At 39.0% G+C, this 15,570-nt stretch overlaps 1 protein-coding gene across 6 annotated transcripts; it reads right to left on the minus strand.

The window, feature by feature from the left end:
- Nucleotides 1-5,969: 5,969 nt before the first annotated feature.
- Nucleotides 5,970-12,525, minus strand: snx12 (sorting nexin 12). 6 transcript variants are annotated; one of them, XR_004020975.1, is made up of 7 exons: nt 12,132-12,516; nt 10,395-10,490; nt 9,982-10,106; nt 8,944-9,034; nt 8,391-8,401; nt 6,525-6,708; nt 5,970-6,365 (listed from the first exon to the last, which is right to left on the minus strand). XR_004020975.1 is itself a non-coding variant. In XM_030745917.1 (7 exons), exons 1-5 carry the CDS (start codon nt 12,294-12,296, stop codon nt 8,396-8,398), a joined length of 483 nt encoding a protein of 160 aa, XP_030601777.1. In that variant the 5' UTR covers nt 12,297-12,517; the 3' UTR covers nt 5,970-6,365; nt 6,706-6,708; nt 8,391-8,395. The 6 variants fall into 6 exon arrangements, 5 of the variants coding, with proteins under 5 accessions (XP_030601777.1, XP_030601780.1, XP_030601776.1 ...); XM_030745917.1 differs by having other exon boundaries at nt 6,706-6,708; nt 12,132-12,517; XM_030745920.1 differs by having other exon boundaries at nt 5,970-6,708; nt 10,395-10,463; nt 12,132-12,525.
- Between the last annotated feature and the right edge of the window lie 3,045 nt (nt 12,526-15,570).

The following is a 15,570-nucleotide window of genomic DNA, read 5'->3' on the forward strand; positions in this document are numbered from 1 at the left end:
AATGTTATATGCATAGAACAGGAAGAGGGATTTTGTGTACTTTACAAAAAGCAAACCCTCTAAAATCCCGTGATTTAAGAATGCATAATTTGGCACTGTTAGTCCAGCGCTAGCAGGATACTTTTAACAGCCTTGTGTAGCCTTGAGCAACACAGGCTGTGCTTTCTACTGTACTGATTTTTATTCATGTGGAAACAGTTGTGTCTAATTACAGTCATGCCTACTTTGGATCACCTGCAGCTCAAGGTCTTTATCACAAGATTCTGAGAGAAAGTTAATCCACCTGTGGAGAGAATTGCCCTACACTGTTTAATCCCAGCATTTCCTCAGGACCAATGTCAGCAAGAAAACGACTAGAGGACTTGAAAATGATCTTAGGCGAAGCCTCAAACAACTTCAGTTCAATTCAGTTTTATTTATAAAGCGTGTTGTGCGAAATTCTGTTCCCCCCGTGAAAATCTGTTCCCCCTGTTTCAGGAGAGTGAACTGCAGCCAGAGAGGCGATGTTGTGTGAAATTCCGTTCCCCCGTGAAAATCTGTTCCCCCTGTTTCGGGAACGCGAAATGCAGCCAGAGAGGCGGATCCGACTGTCTTCACGGCGCTTCTGATCGATTTCTCGGTAAAAAGACACTGTAAAAGACTTGCTCGTTAATTAATTTGTTCCCATTCCGTGGAGGGGGAACACAATATTTTGGATGGCTGAAATATTTGGTTCCCCCCGTGTAACTTTGGCAAATAAAGAGCAAATGTTTTCATATTCACAAGAGTTGTTGTTCTTGATGAGAGGAATAAACACTGTAAAAGACTTTTACTGAGAAATTGATCAGAAGCGCCGTGAAGACTGTTGGATCCGCCTCTCTGGCTGCAGTTCACTCTCCCGAAACAGGGGGAACAGATTTTCATGGGGGAACAGAATTTCGCACAACACCTGTTAAAGGGCTGCATGACCTCAGACACCTGTCTGCCCTGTTTGTGTTTGTCTCTGTGTTTGTATTTCTTGGATGGGTGTTCTGTTAACTGTAATTTCCTCATTGTGGGAGTAATAAAGGTATTCGTATTCTTATCAAATGGTAGAGCTCTAAAAGCATAACATTACTTAACTCTATATTGCTGTACGCATATCCATAATTTACTACATGAGAGTCATACTCTACTAAAGACCTGAAGCTCTCTGGCCATTACAAAGCTCACTTCATATTTTCATAACCAAGTACATTCAACTTTTATAGTCTAAACCAACCAAACTAACAAAACTAGAACTAAGTTGGTTAGTTTATAACAAGCTCTGTTCATATCGGACAATGTGCACAGTCAGTATTTTTTTACCTTTATCTTATCAAACAGTAACTGTTGTGTCCACTCTATGTGATACCAATAACAAAGCATAAATTAATAAGGACCCATTTGCTGCAACAGGACTGTGCTCAGGTTGAATCTCTGTATCAACATTGTGGCCTAGTTTATGTGGTTATGTTTGACACAGATAACAGCAGGTTTTTAGGACACTGTTGTTTATAATGAATCATTACTGTGCATGCATGCACACACACACTCAGGGGAAAAGAAATGTCAGTTTGTTTTTGCTGAAGGTAGGACAGGTTGACCTCCAGTTTCCCCTCAACCTGAATTTATATTTTACTCTACATCTGCTTTGCAATATAAACAGGCTGCAAATAAAGTTATACACTCCCCAGCCACTTCATTAGGTACAAGTTGCTAGCACCAGGTTGGACCTTGTTGCCTTCAGAATGTCTTTAATTCTTTGTGGCACAGATTCATCAAGGTGCCTGAAACATTCCTCAGAGATTGTGATCCATATTAACACGATAGCATAACACAGTTTATGCACAGCGGCAGTGTGAATCTCCTGTTCACCCACATACCAAAGGTGTTCTATTGGACTGAGATCTGGTGACTGTGAACAGTGAACTCTTAGCCATGTTCAGGAAAGCAGTTTGAGATGATGTGAGCTTTGTGACATAGTGTGTTATTCTGCTGGAAGCAGCCATCAAAAGCTGGGTACACTGTGCTCATAAAATGATGGACATGGTCAGCAACAATAGGTAGACTGTGGGGTTTAAACTCAGACAAGGAGCTCAAAGTGTATCAAGAAAATGTCCCCCACACTATTACACCAACAGCAGCAGCCTGAACTGTTGATACAAGGCAGGATGGATCCATGCTTCATGTTGTTTACACCAAATTCTGACCATACCATCTGAAATCAAGACTCAAGCAAGATTTTTCCAAACTTCTAGCCTCAGTTTCCTGTTCTTAGCTGACAGGAGTGGTTTTCTTCTGCTGTAGCCCATCTGTTCCCATATTTGAGATGTTGCAAAAAAGATCCTCTTTGAGTTCATCCTGTAGGAACCTCAAGAGTCTGTATTTCCAGACTCTAAACAGTATAGAGACCATCATATTTTACTTCCAGAGGTCACACTGTCATCATGGCTAGAATACCACTTTAGAATGACTTCTTACTTTAAACATCTATTCTTAATTTAAACATCTCTTCTTTAGCTCATATGGCTGAAAGACTCATGGGCTCATGCCATGGCAAGGCACTGGTCCTCCATCCATCTGCTCATCTGTTCGTCCACAGCTGACGTGAACCACTACTCCCCCTACTGTTCAGTATTTAATCAAACTTACACACAGTGAACACCTAATGGGTCTTCACCCAAATTAGGCACAACGTCACATTTGTCATTTCCCCTTTCGTCGTCTTTTCTACTTTCACAGCATAACCCTCATGTTTACAATTACTTACAGTTGCTCCTGAAGTATTGAACTATCTTCAACTGAAACCACATGCTGGTGCGTTCTTGTTCTTTCATGCTGTTTTGTGGCTGTGGTTACTACTGAGCATGCAGTCATAGCATTCCTGAACTCAAAACACTTTCATGCAGTGGTGTTCGAGATGAATTTGTCTTGATATGACTGTTTGTGTGAGCCTCCTTGACTTATTATGACTGATTTTAATTCTCATACAACAAATACAACAAAGCAACGACAAGAAAACATCACGTTCTTTCTGTACTTCACACATTACAGTAACCTCTGAATTCTGATGGATCTCGATGAGCTGCTACGTCATGGATGTTCCAGGTTTCAGTGAGACAGAAACTCTTAAGTGATTGGTCCCTTAATGTATTTCAGCTTAATTGTTGGAACAAAAGTATTTTGTTTTTCTCAGACTGTAAAGCCCATAAAACAACATTTATGACATGTTTGACTGTGTCTACATGCCTAAATGCATTAAGTAGCTACCATGAGATTGGCTGATTAAATATTTGTGTTCATGAGAAGCTGAACAGGTAGGCCTGACAAAGCGGCCAGCAGAGGTGGGAAGTAATGAATAACAAATACTTTGTTACTCTACTTAAGTAGAGTACTTTACTTCTGTGCTTTACTTGAGTATTTATTTTGCTGACTACTTTTTACTTTTACTCCCTACATTGTTACTCAAATATCTGTACTTTTTACTCCTTACATTTTCAAAACAGACTCATTACTTTAGGTTTAACACATTTGAGGAAAGTTTTTATTTCCGGTCCTCCATCATCGGGGTTTATCACATACAAGGAGATTAAAAAGGCAGAACCATGTAATTTATGTATCATCCATAGTGCTATAATCTGGGGTTAAAGTGGGCCGATTGACGATGTCCTAAGTTGTGGTTGCGGTACTTCAGCATCACCGGAGATGGAGAAAGATTTAAGGAAGAGGACACGAGAGGAAGAAGAGAGGTTAAAGTTAAGAATTGCAAAACAAACTGAGATACACTAACTTTGTGTAACTCAAAGATTGTATGAAAATACTCTGCAGTTTAGTGCAGGATAAACACGTTAGTTTGCTTTACTAAAAATGCGTTGGACTGGTGCACAGCAGCTGTGTTCATGGTCAGAGTTAAAGGTTAGATGAAGTGTAGAAGTTATTTCATCTACACAGAGCAGTAAACCTCCGAGCAGCAGCAGCAGCAGGTCAGCTGATCACAGCTGCACACCAAGAAAATTTACTGACTCTCACAATAGAAAGTTGTGTTTCTTTCCCCACATGGGGCCACTACAACTGATCTTAGGGTTCCCCACATTTTGAATACCACTGTAACCCCTGGGTATCCTCATTTTTGTGTTTAGGTGCGGAGGCACAGTCACCTTCTACTAAGTAGGCAACAGAAAACAGCTGTTTTTAAATTACCTTTTGCTGCTTCTTTCCTGTATAACAGATTCAAGCTGAGTATGTTTGTAATGATTAAAATTTAGATTGGAATAACGTTTGTATTCTCCTGTAATATTATTTTATATTATATTAATATAGCAGGCTCAGTTAGCTTTACACAAAAATAGCAGGTAGAAATATCCTCCAAAGAGCTACTTTTTAACTTTCTTACTTTAAGTACATTTCAGAGCCTGTACTTTTGCACTTTTACTTGAGTAAAGAAGTTGAATCAGTACTTTTACCAGAGTATTTTTGTATTTCTACTTCAGTAAAGAATGTCTGCACTTTCACCACCTCTGATCACCAGTGAGTATATAATAATAATAATTTAATTATTTTTTATGTATTTTTCTGAGAAACATATTTTTTTATGTACAGACAACCCTTATGTCTATAGATTCCTGGTCCAAAATCCTAATCTGTAAACTAACAAGGCAGACTAAAACATATCTGCAATAGCTTAGTGGAATAATAAGCTCTCATATAATGGAAATACATGTATCAAATGAATTATGGTAGTTGAGAAATGTTGACGCAACTTTTCTATATGCGAATTACAACACTATATCAAGGTTTATCAGGAAGACTTTTCTTAATAACAAAATGAGGTCATGTTCAGCCTCTAATGCCACATGTGTAACATTCCAAAAAAACAAGCCCTTGGCTGGTATAAATGATGTTTAAAAGGCTGTAAAACCTTTCAGTGTTTTTATGTTTCACTGGTAAATTACAGTACTGTGCAAAAGTCTTGAATCACCCATCACTTTTTATTTGGAAAATGGGAAATATGTGCAGTGATTTATTGAAATGTATGCAAACATAATGGAAATACAATATATGAGGCAAAAACAGAATTAGTACAATTCTAACGAACTTGAAAGTCAGTATTTGGTGTGACCACCTTTATTCTTCAAAACAGCCTGAACTCTCTGAGGCAGCTTTCTGTAATTTCTTTAAGCAGTCTTCAGGAATAGCCCTCCAGGCTTCTTGGAGGACATTCAAAGCTCTTCTTTGGATTTTGGATGCATTTTGTTCTTTTCTCTGTCCAGATGATCCCACACTGCTTCAATAACGCTGAGGTCCAGGATCTAGGGAGGCCAATTCATGACTGATGGTGTTCCATTATGTGTTTTTCTATCCAAGGATGCTTTTGCTGCACTGTCAGTGTGTTGGATCATTGTCCTGAAAAAAATTAATTCCCAGACACTTTACAAATGGTAAACACAGTGGATCAAAATCTTTGACGAGATTCCCAACACCACGGGCTGAAATGCCGCTCCAAACCATGACAGAGGTTCCACTGTTCTACCTCTCCCCTGACAATATGTACAGAGGTGGTCATACAGATAACCTCCTTTAAAAATAAGAAATTTCACATTTGAATTCATCACTCCATCAGACCTGTTGCCACTGATTTTCAGTCTGGTTCTTGCATAATTTGACATACCTCAGCCTTTTCTCCCTGTTTCTCTTCCTTTAGAATGGCTCAACAGCCACCCTTCCATTGAGACCATTTCTGATGAAGCTTCAGTGAACAGTAGATGGATCAAGTGAAGGGCCAGATGCATCTCTCAGAAATAAAGGGTAGCTCAAGACCTTTGCACAGTACTGTAGGTCACCTGCCAGTCTGCATTTAAGCTCCCCTGACCTACTCTCTCTCTCTCTCTCTGAGATCCTTCTCACTGTGCTGACTTTTTTCTGAGCTTTGCTCCCATTTCTCCACTCCACAAGTGAAAAGAGACAGCACACAGCAGGCAGCAGGAAATTTAATTAGTGGGCATAATTAACAAGGAAATTCCTGCAATAATGGTATGTATTAATACACTTCACAATAATATGGATAGAAAGAAGAATACAGCTGAAAAGAAGCACAAATCAAGCCTCATTTTATAGATCAATGAACCAGATGCTGTTACTGCCTTTAAACAACAAATGTTTGTTCTTAGAATGAACCTCTTATCACAGTGCTTAGATATGGTTATTTGCCCAACTCAAGTAATCATGAAACAATCCTGTGTAAGCACATGTCCAGAATATCAAACTCAGGGGAAAATATAGCAACTGGAGTGACTGGAGTCGCTGTCATTTTTATGATGCTACATGTTGCTCGACTTTGGGAGGTCATCATCAAAATCACATCTCAGCTAGCAAAAGAAAACAAAAGCAGGAAGTTACTTTCTTTTTAAAGTAATCCGATCAAAAAGAAGACATTCAGAAAACATAATTATTGTAAACAGAAAATTGCTAAAAAGATATATGGAACATGTCATCACTGATTATTGAATCAAAAATAGTGTACATACAGTAAGTGGAATGACTTAATGAAGATACAACATCAAAATTTATACATTGGATCTCTTAGTTTCATCCAGGAGCAAAAGCTGTGTTTTCTCTACATCGTTGACACTTATGAGGTCTGACATCAGCTTTATAATGACGTGATGTAGAAATAAATGTACATGGGGCAGGTGCAGCAGACTGTACCATCTTTGCAGTAAGAGAGAGAGAGAGAGAGGGAGAGAGGGAAAAAAAAAACATGAGAAATGACATACAAACGTGGATTCGGTCAGTGTTTTTTGAATGACACCCTTTTAAATAGAGCCTAATGGTGCACACTGACTAATGTGATTACCCACAGAAAGGATCACATGACAACAAAATGAGGCTGGGTCCATACAACAGCGCCCTCTCTTTTTCACCATTTTAGGTCAACTGAAAATTTCACAAATGACTCAAATGTTTTATACATTTGTTGATTTTCTATACATCCAGGAACCCCGATTTTAATCTGTACCATGCAGATTATAGACACGGCAGTTGCTTGGGCTCTACAGCCTACGTACAGTCAAGAACACTGAACAGAACCACAACACTGGGGTCTCTGTCATTTAATAGTACCACACATATATAAGGCAATAATAAGGAATTACCCTGGACATGCTAACTCCTACTCTTTACTTGCATTGGAAGGTCAGGAGACCTAGTTCTACTTCTTTAAAACCTTTCTGGACTGAAAGATAAGTGACCCTTATTCAATCAGGCAGGTGGGTAAGGAAGTTGTGATTGCAAATCTAACACAAGCTCAATATGGTACATTACAGAGGATTTCATGCAGTTTCCATGGCATAACAACTGGTTTCCTGAGCATTTGTGCAGCAGACATCACCAATAAGCATCATGCAGTGCAGTGTGGGGTTTTTTTTTTGTCAAAATATGCCATGATGCTGTTTTAAGACTTTCGTGTGACCAATGAGCAGCAGGTGAAAAGCAGCACTTTTTTTTTTTTGGTTTATATGCTGCTGTATGTATGGACAATAGGTTCAACTGACTTAGTTCATTAGTCATAAACTTTGTCTAATGAACTGTTACACTGAAAATGCAGGGCATACTGCGTGAAGGTTTAAACGATGGTACAATTGGCTGCTTGGTTTTTCAGACGCAGATATTTCTGTACAGTGTACAGTATCCAAGTCTGAAAAAAGAAAAAACACTTTAAGGAAAATGGGCTTAGCAACATAATGGTGATCAGAGTCATGTAGAGAATTTAATCAGCGAGGCCAACACAAATATACTGCAAAGAAAGCGTGCAAGTGTGCCATGCAGCCAGGGATTAGTGTGATTGATAACTACAATCAGTATTAGTTTGAAGAGAAATGCCTTAAAAGCAGCTCCGTTTATGGGTGATGTACAGTACTTAATCTCTAATAAACAATAGTTCACATAACTCAAAACACTAGTGGGGGGGTTTGTCTTTCCACTGGCTTGATGCTGGTGGAATGAGAAACTTCTGTAAGCCAGTTCAGAAGAAACAGCTAATTAACTTTAGCACTGTTATTACTGATGAAACCCATTTACATTAGTGGATAAATGGTGGAAAAGAAGCACTAGAAAACTGGCTTGCAGAATGTTCTTCCCTTTGCAACACACCATGATCACTATCATTTTTTGTGGGGGGGAAGAACATGTTTTTAATGTTTTAATCAGAGACCATGTGTGGCTGTATTCACAAAGTAAAAATGACAGATTGCAGTCAGATCTGTTTCCATGGGGTTCTAGTTTTGTTTTATTTAAGTATTTGTGAACTATCGCCTTTGGTCTTTACAGTGCCCATGCAACCACCTTTAATTCCAGAAAGCTCTTAGAGACAGAATAAAATAAAGCAAACTTACTTCATTCATACCTAAAAAACAAAACAAAACAAAGAGAACAAAACAGGATCAGAAGTCTCATTTACAGTATGCATGCATCCCTATGGTACACATTAGTGTCAGCACACACATATAGACATTATTCTACTTTATTCACATTATATTACAATCATGAATATATGACACTCATCTGGGAAAAGCTGGAATGTATCGTACATCATTTCCATTCCTGCAAATTGTGATTTTGCGCCAAATATTAACAATATTATGAATGCTACTGACGGGTGCTTTCCTTATTGTACAGTTATAAAATAAACGCACATGAAAGAGAAGAGTCACTGAGCTGTCTGAAACATTATCAGCGTGTTCTTATGTGTCGCAGAAGATCACACTCTAACCCCAAGTTAAAGAGAATATGACTTTGTAATAATATACACAGAGTGAAAGAGAGAGAGAGATGGAGAAAGAGAGATTAAGAGAAGTGAGGGAAGAGAAAGGCAAGAGGCAGTCCGTTCTACAGCCCCACAGTTTAACCCCCACCTGCCCACGTCCCTCAATAACCCTAGTGTCGTACTTTTCCAGGAATGTAGTTACGGTCAATGGTTTCCTCTTGCAGAAACATGTGAAGACATCGCTCGTTCTGGGCCAAGGGGTGACCTGCAATTCTACAGAAACAAAGAGACAAATGTTTAAACTGGCTCGCTGCTCGTTTTAAATGCTTTTCATGGACGCTGGTGACATCAGCAGTTGTGGATTTGTTGCTTGGTGTTCCTTTCCCAGACACAGATTAGATTAAGCCTTGTGTAGGGCTACGCAGTTTTGGCACTAAACAGATTCATAAAGTGGCTAGAAAAATCTGCAGAAGCCACAGCAACAACTTTGATACATGCTGTACCAGATTTAACCAAAGAACTCAGCGATAGAAAAACACAATTAAATCTCGCTGCATCTTTTTTTTTAATCCCCCACGTTTGGACTAATGTCACAAAAAACTCCAGTATACACAGTGTATCACAAAAGTGAGTACACCCCTCACATTTCTGCAGTTATTTAAGTATATCTTTTCATGGGAAAACACTGACAAAATGAAACTTTGACACAATGAAAAGTAGTCTGTGTGCAGCTTATATAACAGTGTAAATTTATTCTTCCCTCAAAATAACTCAATATACAGCCATTAATGTCTAAACCAGCGGCAACAAAAGTGAGTACACCCCTAAGAGACTACACCCGTAAATGTCCAAATTGAGCCCTTCTTGTCATTTCCCCTCCAAAATGTCATGTGACTCGTTAGTGTTACTAGGTCTCAGGTGTGCATAGGGAGCAGGTGTGTTCAATTTTGTAGTACAGCTCTCACACTCTCTCATACTGGTCACTGAAAGTTCCAACATGGCACCTCAAGGCAAAGAACTCTCTGAGGATCTTAAAAGATGAGTTGTTGTTCTACATGAAGACTGTTATATAAGCTGCACACAGACTACTCTTCATTGTGTCACAGTGTCAGTTTGTCAGTGTTGTCCCATGGCAAGATATACTTAAATATATGCAGACATGTGAGGGGTGTACTCACTTTTGTGATACACTGTATACTGTAATTGAGTGACCGACTGACCTGTTGATAAACTGCTCCAGGCCTGATCTCCGCTCCTCGATAAACGACTCATCAAAAAGGCCCTCATCACTGCGGAATGGCAATTGTCTCTTCAGGGCCTTGCCCGGCAGAGGTGGTACTACAATCTGAAGGAGGCAGGGACCAACACAAAGAACAGGGGGGGAAACCACACTCAATGCAATACAAAGTTAAAACTTGACATTATCACCAGCAAAATTTAACCTCACATAATAAGCTTATAGTATGGCAGTGGAGAGCACGTAAACATTTAAATGTTTGTTTTCATCTGCTATATTAACACAAAATAAAATATATATAATGGCATAACCACATTCCTTATTATATATGGTAATGTAACACTCATGTTATGCCTGCATCAGCCAGCCTGTTAATTATTATTATTCTTCACTCACCTTACTGTCTCTTTCCAGCTCATTCTTTAACCACTCGAAGTCACTGTATCTTCTTCTCACACAGGAATCCTTTAATTTGAAAATGGGAAGGTTTGTCTACAAAGAAAAGGGGGTGGGGTGGGGAACAAACAAACAAACAAAAAAAACCCACACATTTTGGTTTATTTTAAATTAAATTATTTGCACGGGATGGGCTACTGGAATGTGAGGAAAGAGCCTGCACTACAACTTCAACTATTATGCCCCCCCATTATGAAAATAAGCTTAGCCTCTTATATTAACTGGACAAAAAATGATTTCACAGCACTGGTAATCACTGGTAAAAATGTGTTCTGTGCAGGAAAAAAAAAAATTAAATCTGTACTGTGTTCATTTGAAATGCAATTAAATCATAAATACTTTATTGATCCCAGAGGGAGATTTCTGTTGTTACAGCTGCAATCGTTTATCATATAGAAAAGCTACTTGTACCACTTGTAAAAGCACAGATTATGGTCTGAGTGACTACAGAATTAAGCGACCCTCTGCTTTCTTATGACCTCCACTGTTGATCCCAGTGAAGTTTGGAATCCTTTAACTGGACCAATATGGCTTTTTGGGTGTTATTAGTTAATCACTGCACCCTGACACTGTCCCAACCCAACCTACAACCATACAACAAGCCTATGACAGTTTAAGTGGTGAAAACAGTAACTTGTTCATATTGTGGTGGGCAAACTTTCAGGAGACAGCAGCACCACAAAATGAAGATTTGCAGGAAAGGCAGGCCTGGTTAACTGTCACTTACGCAATTACAGTATGTCTGTACTGTGCAACTGAATCAGCTTCCTGAAATGTCTTTAAAATTAGCTGTGTAAGTGCTTTTCTTTGTCTCACATTCTTTTGAGCTTAGCCGTCTTCCACTAGCCTATTAAGTTAAGCTTTTAACTGCTGTTACTTCAACTATTCCACCAGTAAATTTTATTTACACAGTGCCACAAGTCATTTAAAGGCACTTTACACAGGAACGCAAAACACTTTACAATGCTATATAGAGAAAACCAACATTTAACTTGACCTCTTCTTGTTTAATAAATCACAACAAACTTTGCTGCGTGTTATTCTCCCGTTTCTATAAAACCACCCACAATGTTAGCATTTTAATTTAGATTTTTCCTAAATGTCAAACTGCAGCTGTCGAAGAATATGAGCTAGTAATCTTTGGTGCAGGTCTGTTATCCACTAATGTATTTACTCCGATAGACAAATAATACAACGTTAAATCAATCTTTATTTTGATGACAGCAAATTTTCATATCACTATAGCTAGCGGTTAGCTTCCCGGCGTCTGCTGAAAATTCCTGATTTTTCCAAGCGTTCTGTTTAGTTCCCCGGATTTAACGCAGACTAGCTCACAAACACCGCTGTTGCCTGAGAAGAAAGTTACCTGCAGTATTAACTCTGAACCAGTGACAAGGCTCACATTCCTATAACTGCACGTTATCGTACATTCAAGAAACTTCTGCATGCCAAGTAGGCCGCTGACAGTCCCCGCTGCTTGATTTCTACTCGCGCACCACCTCGAGCTACATCTACGACGCCCAGCGTCAACGTCACGACGCGGTGAATGTGGCTGCTCCGGCGGAGCGGCTAAGTACGCTAACAGGGTAGCAGCAGCGGCAGCACTGTAATTAAGAGTTAGCTTGGCGCTAAAAGCTAATACTGCAAGGTGTTTCGGGTTTACGCCTCGATACCTACCCTCATGCGAACTTCGTAAGTTGTGTAACGGCTCCGTCCGACTCCAACGATTTGTGGATCATAAACGTCTATCTCCAGAAAATTGCTGGGGGGGCCGTAAGCATCAGTCAGGTCCTGGGGCTTGGAATTCAACCGGCGAGTGTCGGCCACCACAGGATCTGACATTTTGTTCGGTTGTGATTTTCAGACGGCCAACGTAGAATTAGCGTCAAACCAGCTAAATTCACAGTGAAGTCTTAAATCTCATCTGAAGGCATCGACTGATTTCGATAGCTAACCGCTTCAGCTGGGGAAGTAGCTGACTTGTGTTGCTCTCTTTGCGGGGGCCAGCCGCCCTGCGCCCTACCCTTCTTGAATCAGAAAAACGCGTTGACTCAGTTCCGTACTGTGCGGGACACTCCGCGCTCCCTCTAACGGACACACAGATATGATCGGACTGGGCTGCCTTTATAACAGTCTTTGCAGTTGAACAATTTAAAGGACTGAAGTTTTAATGAAAAAGCAAGTATTTAGTTTTCAAAGACAAAAGTGGAGACATACAAGGACTACACAGTATAATGTTCAAATTAATGACAAATTTACATACATGATGCAAACAAAAAGGTACAAGCAGGTTATAAAAACGTCTAAGCAAAATAATAAAAGGTTTTAAAGTAGACACCAGTGCAGTGGTAATGTAGTGTGGAAACTTTATTATTACAAAATTATTTTTCCAGAATGGATTCTGGATTATTTAAACCCTCACAAAGAGCATAACTGCAGCTGCAGATGTTGATAAAATGAAAAGTAGATTTTAATCATTTAATCAATCATTTATTTTAATAAAACTAAGAGTGTATAGATTAAAACCCTTTCTAAAAAGTTAAGGATGCCTTCCTAGAAAGTTTTACAATTAATACTATTAACTGAGAAAGTAACTTAGTATAGATTTGTATATTGTGACATTACCAATAAGGTCTTTGGCTGAGATATCATGTTCTGAATTCATCACCTCACCTCTGGAGCCTGTTTGCTGTTTACTATTTACATCCCAAAAAAAGCTGGGATTGGGTGTAAAATTTAAATAAAATCATAATGCAAATCAGAAGAGATGGGACGAGGGCAACAAAAGACTGAAAACTAAATGATACTAAATAGAAACAACTGGAGGAACATTTTGCCAAAGATACTCTATAAAAAGAATCTTGGGCAGAATTTCTTAGAAGATGGACAGGGTTTCACCAGTTTGCAATATAAATTTTGGAACAATTTCAGAATAATGTTCCTCAACATAAAATTGCAAAGACTTTGAATATCTTATTATCTACTGTACATAATATCTCCAAAAGATTCTGAAGAAATATCTGTGCGCAAAGAAAAAGGCTGAAAATCAGTACTGGGTGCCTATGATCTTTGGGCCGTCAGGCAGCTCTGCATTAAAAACAGACATGATTCTGTCATGGAAATCACTGCATGGGCTGAGGAACACTCCCAGAAATCACAATGTGTCTGTGAACACAGTTCACCGTGCCGTCCACAAATGCCGGTTAAAGCTCCGTCACACAATTTAAAATGGAATGAGGCAAAGCGAAAAAGTGTTCTGTGGTCAGTGAAATCAAAATTTCTTTTCAAAAGTCAAAAGTTCTTTTGGACAAACATGGAGCCACGTCCTCTGGGCTAATGAGGAGAGGAAAGGTTTAACAATGTTAAACTTCATACTGCATCTATTACATCAGTACAGGTTCACAGTGTGAGAGGCCAGGGTACAGAACATTTGACATGTTTTTACTAGAAGTTACTAACCATAACAGTTTACATATTAGGAAAAATCCTGAGCAAGCTATGTTTTCCAGAATCATTCACTTGAGAATAATGTTTAGTCAGGTATTGAATGGTTTGTGAAATAGACATGAGTGTAAAAACATTTCCAGTGCCACATCTCAAACACTGATAGTCCTGTTCTACTATTAAAAAAAATTGGATGATCGTTTTGTGGCTTATGCACGTAGATATGTTTCTGCATATTTAGCAAAGAGTTATAAATGTACTCATTTATCAATGAAATATAAAATTTTCAAGCCTAGTTTTCAGAGTAGAATAAAAAGTTACTGTAGGCTGTCCTAAAGCACAAAGTCCTCCTTTGCATATTTTTAATGATGCTTTTCGTCAAGCTCATAGCTGCTTAAGTTAAATTCACTGTTTTGAAGTGAGTGAAGTTCAGTTTTAGATTGCAAACCCTCACCAGATCAAACTGGGAGACATAGTTGGACTTATATACAGGGCAGGTGCACTCACTGTAGTTTGCTTTAGAACTCTCTTTCAGGCATTTGGAGAACTCAAACAACCCTTAACAAAGGGGGAAATACTCACTTGTGTCTGTCTCTCAGTGTACCCTGGCAGCTGGGATAGGCTCTAAACTGGACTTTATTGGGTATTTGCTTCCTCAAAGCCCTATACCTTAAATAATTTGAATACCAATGTATTTATATTTTTAGCCAATAAGTGGCACTATTGTCAGTCTATTGGTCCACTTCTTGATCCAGAGACCTTTAAAGCTGTTACACTGATTGCCAGGACATCTACAGGCATTCAAGGTTCCCAGAAGACGTAAACTAATGTTTGGTGCTCCTTTTGTTCATTTCCACCATGGTCCAATCAATGAGATAAATCAGCAATTATTGAAATGAACGTCACGACTTAAGCATTCACATCAAAGAACTGCTGTGTCCAAGTACAGTCTTACATAACTACTGACATGCCTGTAAACGCTCATTTGTCCTTTAATACGTTCAGTAACTTAGGAGCAGTTTTGATTGTTTTCTAAACAAAACTTGTGTTACTGGGTATTTCAGACAGTACATTATGATTTATCATAATGTTTATCATATTCTCACTCACCACAGCATCTTATATGGATAATGCTTATTTTACAAGGCTCTACTGCAAAGATTGCCTGCTTACTTCTACTGTTGCAACTCCTTGTGAATAAGGGAGCATTCAAAAGTGGTTTTGTTTGTTTTGTGAACAGGTCTTTCTTCAAAAGATATCTCAATCTCACCGAGACTACCCGTTTAAACAGTACTGCTATTTAAACATCCTGCAATGAAGTATCACTGTACTTTCTTGCAGAATGTACTGCAACAAAGTCCAGCAGGGCAGGGAAGGAGGAAGATGAGCAAAGTGTGCATGAGAGGAGCGGTATTTGCACAGACACGTCTACTTTTTGATGAAGCTGGAGAAATGTACTGAACTTGAAGGAGAGAAAGAATCGAAACCATCAATGCTATCACACAAGTATCAATCCGATATCAGTACCAATTCTGGTATCGATACTACCGATATTTTGATTAACTGGCCCACCCGTAATTACGTAGGTTTACACCTTGTAAGCATCAGTCAGGTCCTGGGGAATTCAAGTGGTAAATATTGGCCACTCCTGAATTTGACATTCTGTCAGGTT

The sequence above is a fragment of the Archocentrus centrarchus genome, chromosome 14, assembly GCF_007364275.1.
Source record: "Archocentrus centrarchus isolate MPI-CPG fArcCen1 chromosome 14, fArcCen1, whole genome shotgun sequence".
NCBI classification, from domain to species: domain Eukaryota; kingdom Metazoa; phylum Chordata; class Actinopteri; order Cichliformes; family Cichlidae; genus Archocentrus; species Archocentrus centrarchus.

What these genes read in the sequence shown, in the direction of transcription:
- snx12 (XM_030745915.1), bottom strand. Translation starts at nt 12,296, where the DNA reads ATGTCAGATCCTGTGGTGGCCGACACTCGCCGGTTGAATTCCAAGCCC. An exon ending in CTTACGAAGTTCGCATGAGG is followed by an intron (nt 10,491 to 12,131) that starts GTAGGTATCGAG and finishes TTTTCTTTGTAG; the next exon opens with ACAAACCTTCCCATTTTCAA. An exon ending in CTGGAGCAGTTTATCAACAG is followed by an intron (nt 9,035 to 9,981) that starts GTCAGTCGGTCA and finishes TTGTTTCTGTAG; the next exon opens with AATTGCAGGTCACCCCTTGG.